Here is a 10,724-nt window from a genome sequence, read left to right on the forward strand (position 1 = left end):
TAAGCGTTTCCTTCCATACCCTTGATTCCTCGGGTTCTGAGGAGGATTCCCCAAGACCAGGCCCAAGTTATATTGATCACCCCGGATTGGCCGAGAAGGGTGTGGTACACAGATCTTCTTCACCTATCGTCGCACTCTCCGCTCCGTCTCCCTCTCAGGGCAGACCTCCTCTCTCAGATGGAGGGGCAATTTCTACACCCCCACCTCCAGAGCCTGCACCTTCATGCCTGGAGATTGAAAGGGGCCACTTGAATTCTTTTTCTCTCCCGTCTGATGTGGTGGATGTTATATTATCAGCCAGGCGACACTCCACCAAGTCTATCTATTAGTACAGGTTGTCTAAATTTGGTGGTGCAGAGAGAAATCTATTGATCCATTAAAAGGTGATCTATCTGATTGTCTTTGTTTTTCTCTTGACTTGGCCCAGAAGGGTTTTGCTGTGGCCACTGTAAAAGGGTATTTGTTGGCTTTGTCGGCATTTTTGTGTTTACCTGATCAGCCTTCTTTATTTAAGTCTCCTATGTATTAAGATGTATTAAGGGGCTGACAAACATGTTTCATCCCACTCCTTTTATTATGCCCCAGTGGGATTTGAATCTGGTGTTACCTTTCTTAAAGGGTTCCACATTCGAACCTATGCATAGTTGTCCTTTAAGGCGTTTAACTTTTAAAACAGTCTTCCTGGTAGCTATCAATTCGGCCAGGAGGGTGAGTGACCTCCAGGCTTTGAATTCAAAGCCGCCTTTTCTGACCATATTTGCTGAAAGGATGGTGCTCAGGACCAGGGCTGCTTTTCTGCCTAAGGTGGTGACTCTATTCCACATAGGTCAATCCATTACCCTTCCTACTTTCTATCCTCCCCCTCACTCATCCAAAGAGGAGGAGAGACTCCATCGTTTAGATCCAAAGAGGGTGATTAGCTTCTATTTGGACAGGGCAAAGGACTTCCGCCAGGATGATCAGCTCTTTGTTGGATATGCTGGTCGAATGAAGGGCAAGGCAGTGCACAAGCACACTTTACAAGATGGATTATCTTGTGCATTAAGGTATGCTACTTCCTGGTGGGTAAGGAGCCTCCTGGGGGCATTAGGGCTCATTCTACCAGGTCTAAGTAGTCTTCTTCTGCATTGTCTATAGGTGTTCCTGTTTTGGACATCTGTAAGACAACAACTTGGGCCTCCCTCCACACTTTCGCGAAGCTTTACTGCTTATTACTGCTTAGATTCCGAAGTGAGGAGGGATGGCCATTTTGCGTGCTCTGTTTTGCAGGATTTTTTTAGTTTAGAAGGGTGGACACCCTCCTCCAGGAGAGATACTGCTGTGAGATTCTATTTATAAGGTGAGGAATCCACAGGCAGATGTATCCATCAGAAGAACAAGTTGCTTACCTTCGGTATCGCTTTTTCTGGTGGATACAGTATCTGCCTGTGGGTTCCTCACAGTCCCACCCACCTCCACGTTGTACCATAAAAGCTGAGGTTTTAATTTTTGAAGTATTATGTGTACTCAAGACTTTGTTTTCTCTGTTTATTTCCTATTGTCTTGTTGAAATGCAAGCTTTCTTCTTTCCTTATACACTGAGTGTATTTGTGTAAATTCTGTATACTGTGTATATGTTGTCTCTATGTCGGTCCGCCCGTTTTCCTCTGTGGCACGTAAAAAATGGGTGGAACTAACGTCATCACGCCGGCGTGGTCTTATTATGGCTCCGGTGACGTCATGCGGAGCCGCGTGCGAAGCCATGATGCTGTGGCGACCTGGTCGGCGCAGAGAGCTACGAAAAATTTCCAGAATGCTGGCACAGAGGGGATATTCATAAGGTGAGGAATCCACAGGCAGATACTGTATCCACCAGAGAAAGCGTTACCGAACATAAGTAACTTGTTCTTCACTTCCAAAAGGCGAACAGACCCTTACTAGCTAAGTCTAATGTCTATTGCACTTTGAGGGAGAAGAAGCATAGAGAAAGGCATGAAGAAGAGAAGCATATGGGTGGAGGCAGGTACAACTGCTCGCAATAGAGATATCCTTACCAGACATTTGCAAGCAAAAAGCTGGAGATTAGTTCATAAATGTGTCAAGCACTGTTCTATTGATTAAGATTCCAATTAGTGTGCTCTAATGGTTATGCTTCCCTGCATAATTTTTTTTTCCTGGGTGAGAGGTTAACCTTGTGCCTTTGCTCTGACCCGGTGCTGGGATCAGAATGCACAAACTAGCTTTCTACTGTTTGCTACTGTTTATGTATGTCAGAGTCAATCTCATGAAGTGGAGAAGTGTGGCTCACTGGTTAGAGGAGGCAGACCTGGAAGCAGAGGTCAGCCCGGGACCAGGGTTCAATTCCCGGCTCGGCGGGGTCTTGAGTCCTAAATTGTCCATGGACTCGACAATTCTCGCTCCGGTGCCTACTCGATTCACGGGTTCACACTCTGCGACTCTGGGCAATAGCTTGCTTAATCTCCACAACGGCCCCTCGCTGCGGGATGCCTGGCTTTCACCTTGCGGATACCCTGCCGGGGTTATCTCACAGGGGAATACCAGGACGGGTTCCCTACGCAAGCGCTTAGAAACCGCTTGGTGATTTGCGCTATATAAATTCCTGTACATTTACATTCATGAAAGAGGTGGAAAGCTACTTTCTGTCGTGGCTATTTTATCTGAGTCTATAAACAGCCTCTTGCTTCCCAGTTTTCCAAAGTAGTGTTGGAAAATTCAAAAGTATATTGATCATGCCCTTCGATCTCCTCTAAAAACAAATGACCTCAGTGACTCTGAACTCCATGATCTGCTGGAGTCTGGTGGAATACATCAACTGACAGGCTTTTTGATTGTAGCTTACTGGAGTCTACATTTTCCCTTTTGTTTTTATATTTTTCTAAAAAGTAAAAACAATGGCTTTGTCAGGCAAATGTATGTTAATTATTGTTACTTTTAAGCAAAATGTTATTTTAAAAAGGGTTCCAGAATTGTGCATTCATAGGGAGGAACTACTGCATCTAGAGAAAAAAATCATGACCGAGAACTTTTCCTTCAACATCATGAGTCATGAATATAGGCCAGTTCTTGACAAGAGCCTTGCTTTCTGGTCTATAATTAATGCATAGTCTATTGCTTCTAGGTGCTTTGTCCGCTCCTTCATTATGAGCCATGCATTGTTACAATTCAGAATATTTTAGTAAAATTCTAGGGTGCATTTCTGAAAACAACTTTCACATTGGAGTATTGTTATGTAATCATTAAGGTAGATTATACATTATATCAAGCCCTGACTCTCAGAACCAGAAATCTTTGCTTGTGCTAAATGTGGCAATCCGCTTTATTGTTACAAGGCATGTTGCCACATTTTACTGTCAGGTTTTGCTGAGATGGCACATATGTTCAAATATGTTTGCTTCCAGTGTAGGAGAGGAAGCTGTAGCATGTGAGTACTAGTTTTCTAATTAATTTCAGAAGCCACACCTACGTTGAAAATGCCATTTCACCCAAGTATCTTAAAATTGCTTTATCAAGTAACCTTTTCCTGACTACCAAAGATTTAATCAATTGTCTTTGATATTGCCCATCTTTTCTGTATATATAGTTGCCCACTCCATTCTAACTGATTTCTGCACAGTATTTAAGACTATGAAGGCTTTACTTGGAGACTTGAGCTCTTCCACTGATGGTGGCTTAAAGACCTCTACGAATTGCACCTATAAAAACCCTACTGCAAAGTACTCCCAACTAGTTTTGAAAGATGTAATCTGGAGTGTAGGCATTCGATCACTGGGTTATTCACTAGTGTTCTGTAAAAGGAGAGAGCCGTACAGAGAAGAGAACAATGGCTAGCATATTCAGAGTTCTGTGTAAATCTAATGCTGATGATAAAATCTTTTCCCATGACCATGTTTACGAAATTCATTGCTGTCAGGTGTTAGCCATTTTAATATTTTGCCCATTAAACACATAAAGGTTTCTGTTTATTTTCACTTTTAGAAAGAGTGAAGAATTGGAGGAGGTCAAGAAACTGAACCGGGAAGAGACAGAGGTACTTTAAGGAATTATTGATGCTTTTGCTTCTTCCAATTGTAAAAGCAGTGTGTGATTTTTGGCATAGAGATTAGTAGTATCTAATTAAGTACCTGTGATTAATTGTCTAAAAACACCAATCGAAGCCTTCAAACTGCTAGTAGTAGTCTTTAGAAAAAATATTTGTAATATTTAGATTGGACAGAAGGACCAATGTTTTTAAGGTAGATATTGAAAGTTGGTGTAACTCACCTTCGGAATTTGGAGCATGATAGATCTGAAAATGAATGTTCGAGGCATGTGTGCTGTAGATACATATGCTTTGCATACTCCTGCCATCTAGTGTTGGGTCCGGATGTTTGCAATTTGTTTTTCTTCGTAGAAGTCTTTACAAGCCACAATGTAAGGTGACTCCTCATTGCGGTGATCTTGCGCATGGGCATCAACTCCATTGTTAGATTGTTTTTTTCTGCCCTTGAGTTCAGACGTGTATTGCTGCGCTCCAGTTCGAAACTGTTCTTCGGGTTCCCCTCGACGCGCAGTCCTCTCCACCTTCGACTGTACTGTTTCATACGCATTTCCCACTTCTCCGCATATCGTTTCGGCAATGGAATCGACTTTCCGATCGGAAAGCTCCGTGGACGGCCTTCGGGCCTAACCACGCCGATTCAGCTCTCCGTCGATGAATCGGACACTGTTCAAATTCTGTCCTCTGTGCCATGCAAAGTATCTGTGCACCGACTCACACGGAGTGTGCAACTTGTGCTTGTCTCCCGAGCACAAAGAAGAAACCTGCAATGCTTGCAGATAGTTTGTTACGATCAAAGAAAACTCGTCGCGATCATCGGGCTCAACATCAAGCGATGCTGCGTCAAAGCATACAAAGAGTCCGGTAAAGAAGACATCGATGCATCAGCGGCAGAGGAGGAGAAAGCATTCTCTGAACAAGTCTCGGAATCAGAGCTCAAGATAGACCTCGACGCTGAAGAACTGCCGCAAGGACAAGGTGACGTGAGTACAGGAGACCCTTGCCCCCACAAACTCCGAAAAAACACAAGGCTTCAGCACTACCTCTGCCTCCGGGCCAAAGTCGGCACCGAGATGTCGTTTCCAACGCCCTTCCTCCGGGCATGGCTCCGAAACAGCCAGTCAAGTCTTTCGGTTTGGTACTGAGTAGTCAAAAGTCCTCCTCGGAACGGAAGCCCTCCGGTTCTAAACACACGCTCGGCTCAGAGCCGAAATCTTCTGCGTCGAAAACAAGCAACCTTCGGAGATGTAATGCCAGCTTCCTCCGGCATTGAAGACACCAGCACCGAAAATTTTGTGCCAAAACAGAAAGAGACCTCTTTTGATCCGAAAGTGGACATTATTCCATTAACACTAGTTCCTAAGCAGAAAAAGCTATATATTAACCCAGTGACTAGTCTTATTCACACAGAGCCGCTTCAGGATGAGGACACTTTTGACAAGATCCCTTTAAAGAAAAAATCTGTTGCTACAAGCCTTTTTCATCTACCATCACCACCGCCTCCTTCTCCACCTGAGAATCCCTTGCAAATTACACCTCAGGATTCCCCACAATCTCACCATGAGGATGATGATGTCTATGATGGAGGGATACATCTCCCAACAGATCCATCAACAGATTATACAATTGATCCCCCAGGTGATAATGTTCCAGACCTTTACCCAGCCAAACCATCTGCTTCTGACGACAATGCATCCCATCAAGAACTCATTGTCTGGGCTGCACAATATCATGGGGTGACATTGCACAAAGAATCACTAGAAGAAGATTTTTTGTTTGAAACTTTAACATCCACACGCAGATCATCACAAACACTTCCCAAGCTTAGCAGTACAAGGGAAAGACCAGGTTGTGCAAAAGGGATTCGCACACTTCTTTTTAAGACCCAATTAGTTGTTGGTATGCATCTCACAAATGGCTAAACCCAAGAGCCTTTGGGAAGAAAGATAATGTAGATAGTTGTTGGAGGTTCGTACCCTTCGTATTCATGAAATGATTTGTACAGAAATAAAGTTCATACGATTTATTCATTGGACAATAAATAGTTGCTTTATTGTCATATGCAAATAAGATGCTGGTGCAAAATGAAAGAGTGACAGGAATACACAGCCTTCCCATGCTTAAAGGCATGATGCAACATGCTGATGAGATTTTTAAAGACCCAGTAAGAGCATGCATCTTAACTCCTAGAGTAGACAAAAAATATAAGGCCTCCCCTACAGGCTCTATATTTATCAAAGGCCAGTTGCCATTAGATTCCACAGTAGTGTCTAATGCTCGTAAGTGGGCGAATTTTCAGATATTAGGAGATGCTCCTCTGCCAGATAAAGAGTCCAAGTTAATTGACGATTCTGGCAAGTGCATAGCTGCTCAAGCTGCTAATCAATGGCGCATTTCAAATCAGCAGGGACTTCTAGCCAGATACAACAGGGCATTTTGGGATGAAATTGGGCAATTGCTTCAATATCTCCCAGATGAGCATTAGGCTAAGACACCACAGCTAGAGAGGTTTATACTATCCTCCTGCTCAGGAGACACGCTTGGTTAAGGATTTCAGGGTTTAAGCCAGAGGTACAACAGTCAATCCTTAACACACCTTTTGATAAAGAACATCTGTTTGGTCCTAACGTAGATCAAGCGTTTGAGAAAATGAAAAAGGACACTGAGGTTGCCAAATGTATGGGAGCGCTCCAGTCTCCATCCAACATAGGCTCCTTTTGTTGTTTTTTTTACAGAGGAGAGTTCAAAACCGTGTCCCAAGATCAGAATACCTCTACTTATAAAGGTAACAACCAGTCCTTTCCAAGAGGATTTTTTCGAGGAGGTTACATAGGCAGCACCTTCAAGTGTAGGGGTAAGGGTAACAAAACCCGAAACTCCCCTTCCCCCAACAAACAGTGACTTGCCCACGCTTCCCCTCGCGCTCCCCCGATATATACCATACCTGTCGGGGTAGACTTCAACAATTTCCTCCCATTTGGCAGTCTATAACAACAGAAAATTGGGTAATTGGAATTATCCAACATGGTTATTGCGTGGAGCTTACCAGCAATCCCCCAGACATTCCACCTCAATCTCATAAATTGTCTCCAGAAAACTTCAATTGCTAGATTAATAGGTCCAATCTCTCTTACTAAAAGGAGCAATAGAGCTGGTCCCAATACAGTACCAGGGCTCAGGGGTTTACTCTGTATTTTTTCATTCCCAAAAAGGACGGTTCCTTAAGGCCTATTCTGGATCTCAGAGAATTTAACCATTATATACTGTCAGTACACTTTAACACTGTGACGCTTCAACAGCTACTACCACTTTTACAAAGAGCAGATTTTATGTCTACTCTAGATTTAAAAGATGCCTATTTTCAATTTCCAATTCATCCGGCTCATCACAAATACCCCAGATTTGTGATAGCAGGCAAGCATTACCAGTTCAAGGTTCTTCCCTTCCGAGTGACCACAGCACCCAGAGGTTTTACCAAATGTCTGGCAGTAGTTGCAGCTCATCTCAGAAGACCGCATATTCACGTCTTCCCCTCTCTATTTGACTGGCATATCGAAGCCAGCACTTACCAGAACTGTGTATAGCACACACAGATCACAATAGACCTAATCCATCAAATGGGCTTCACTATCAATGCACAAAAATCTCACCTGGATCCGTCATAGATGCAGTCTTACCTAGGAGCCAGTCTAGACAGTCAAAGCTCTAGCCTCTCCCATTGTATCCCGGATTCGCAATATCCAGCCTATGATTCTATAGTTTCCACCCAACCAAGCTGTACCAGCCAGAGTGTTCCTGCAATTGCTGGGAATGGTGGGGTCTTGCATCTCAACTGTACCCCATGCAAGGCTTCACATGCTCCCCCTACAAGAGTGCTTAGCGTGTCCGTGGAATCAGTCGCAGGGTCAATTAACCGATCTAGTGTTGGTACACGGCCATGCCCATTTCTCTCTGCAGTGGTTGAACCCACAAAACGTATCAAAAGGACAGCCTTTCATCAACCCTGTTCCACAAATCGTGATCACAGCAGACTCATCTCTAACAGGTTGGGGGGCTCATCTCCTAGTTTACACAATACAAGGCCTGTGGAGCAACAAGCACAAAACCCTCCACATCCACTATCTGGAGCTTTTAGTAGTTTTTCTAGCACTCCAAGCTTTTCAAACTCACCTCATAGGCAAAATTATCCTAATCCGAACAGACAACATGACAGCAATGCATTATGTACAGAAGCAGGGCGGGACACACTCTCTCCCAACTGTCAACGCTTGCTCAAGCCATTTGAACTTGGGCAATCCATCACAAGATTTATCTTCTGGCAGAACACCTCCCAGAAGTAAAGAATCAAATTGCCGACCTCAGCGGAAGGAAACAACAAATACACGAGTCGGAACTTCATCCCCAAGTTGTCCTTCCCTACTTTCAACAGTGGGGATTTCCACAGATAGACTTGTTCCCATAGCCGAAAACGCAAAATGCCCATGCTTCGGTTCCAGGTTCCCACACCCTCTCTCAAAGGGCAAAGCCCTATGGATGAACTGGTCAGGGATATTTCCCTATGCTTTTTTGCCTCTCTCTCTCATTCCGTGAGTGGTTCGGAGACTCAGAAAAAACATCCCTCACACTCATTCTAGTAGCTCCCACATGGGCCTGTCAGCCATGGTACACCACCCTGTTGGAGCTGTCACTAGTTCCACATCAAAAGCGGCACTTCACCTCCAGTCTCCTCACAGAGACCCATGGAGAAATCAGACATCCAAATCCCAAAGAACTGAACTTAGCGATCTGGCTCCTGAAGTCATAGAGTTTGGAATTGTCCACCAGACTGTATGAATATTCTAAAGGAAGCAAGAAGGCTTACAACCATAGCTTGCTATGCAGCAAAATGGAAAAGATTTGTTATATACTGCAAAAACAACAAAATCAATCCTTTAGATGCTTCTATACAAAACATTATCTGTTACCTGTTACATTTACAGCAAACTGGACTAGCTTACACATCTATTCGCTTGCACCTTGCAGTGGCGGTACCTGCGTACTTCTAGAATAAGCAACATCTGTCATTATTCAGAGTACATATAATCAAACCCTTCATGGAGGGATTGAAAAGAGTAATACCACCAAGGATTCCTCCTGCCCGAGTATGGAATCTCAACATTGTTCTCACAATTCTCATGGGTCCACCTTTTAAATCATTGTACAAGTGCCCTTTGCAATTTCTCCCATGAAAGTTGCTTTCCTCATTGCCATCACATCACTGAGGAGAGTTGGTGAGCTACAGGCATTAACCTTAGAAGAACCCTTCTTTCTGTAGTAGGGGATCTCTGTGTATAGTCATAATCTAGTTAATAGTCCCACCCATGTGCGTGGACCCCGGAGCAATCAAAAATAATCTCTTAAGGTGTCGAAAAATGCAGAAATGCACAGACACTTAAGAGAGAATTTAAAGACAGATAATGCAGCCTATATCCACAGGCTACACTGTCCAGTACTTCAACTAGAAATTCCACCAAAAATCCACAAACAGCAAAGCCTGTCCAGTTTTCCCTTGCTTTAACAGCAAAACCCCTCTGGAATGATCGAGAGGAAGACATGGACAGACAAGCCCCATATGCCATTATGTGGCTCAAAACAGGATACTGTGCCTTTAAGAGAACCTTCCAGAACTTCACAGTATCCCAGAATGCACCGCAGGTCCCTTTTACTTTCAGTTCTTTTTTCCGGCTCCTGCAAGCAGGACCCTGGAGCATTGAGCTCTCCCTTTTCAAGGGTTTATTGGTGATTTTTTTCAAGTTATTTGAGTACTTTTCTGAAGTAATTTGGTGGTTTTTCTTCCTGTTTGTCTTTTGGTGCACTCTTGATTGTCGAAATACCTGCATTATACGACAAATGCCCTGAGTGCTCCAGGAAGGCCAAGTCGGACCCACACGAGGTGTGTATCATCTGCCTTCCCTCTTCTCATGTCCCAGAGGAGTGTGACATTTGTCAGGGCTTTTCTGGCAGGACCCTGAGGGACAGAATGAAGATCAGACTTCAGGGCCTGGAGGACAGAAGGCTGAAGGCACAAGGTGGGTCTGCAGGGGCTTCCTCTGCCCATGCTGAGGCCTCTGGGGGGCTCTCCAGGGGCAGGAAGACCAGCAAGCGTCACCATTCTCCGTCTGTGTCGATTGCACCGACTACGACGTCAAGAGGGATGACTACAGTCTGTTCCCCGTCTCCCCGGGGCTCCGGGTCGAAGCGGCGTCGACGTTCAACGACGAAGGAACTGAACAGACCGCCGTCAAAGTGTCCTTTGACGATTTTGTCGTCGGCGAGGACTCGACGTCGAGAGAGGGACCGGCGTCGGCGCTCGCCATCACGGCGACACCGCCGTTCGCCGTCGAAGAGGAGAAGGTCTCGACGTCGAGAACAAGATCGAGGCATGGGAGATCGCCGTCGAGGCGTAAGAGGTCGCCGTCGAGGTGCAGCAGATTGCCGTCGAGGCGAAGGCATTCGATGTCGAAGAAGGGGCGCTACCGTCGAGGAGAAGAAGCTCGACGTCGAGGGGCCGACGCTCGCCGTCGGGTCGCCGTTCTTCGACGCCAAGGATGTGTAGAAGGAGTTCTGGCCCCAGGAGTCAGTATGACAGGCGTCCAGTGCCTTTGGGGGACACCCCAAAGTCCCAGCCTAGTAAGGAGGGAGAGTCAAC

At 45.0% G+C, this 10,724-nt stretch overlaps 1 protein-coding gene across 2 annotated transcripts in view; it reads left to right on the top strand.

The window, feature by feature from the left end:
* LOC144770421 (C-Jun-amino-terminal kinase-interacting protein 4-like) overlaps positions 1 to 10,724 on the top strand; it is a 1,040,418-nt gene that overhangs the window by 516,128 nt on the left and 513,566 nt on the right. For both annotated transcript variants that reach the window (XM_078654929.1, XM_078654928.1), the window contains exon 12: positions 3,976 to 4,027. In XM_078654929.1, coding sequence (XP_078511055.1) covers positions 3,976 to 4,027 — 52 coding nt within the window. The remainder of the gene's footprint in view (positions 1 to 3,975; positions 4,028 to 10,724) is intronic.

Source organism: Lissotriton helveticus, chromosome 7 (genome assembly GCF_964261635.1).
Source record: "Lissotriton helveticus chromosome 7, aLisHel1.1, whole genome shotgun sequence".
Taxonomy (NCBI): Eukaryota; Metazoa; Chordata; class Amphibia; order Caudata; family Salamandridae; genus Lissotriton; species Lissotriton helveticus.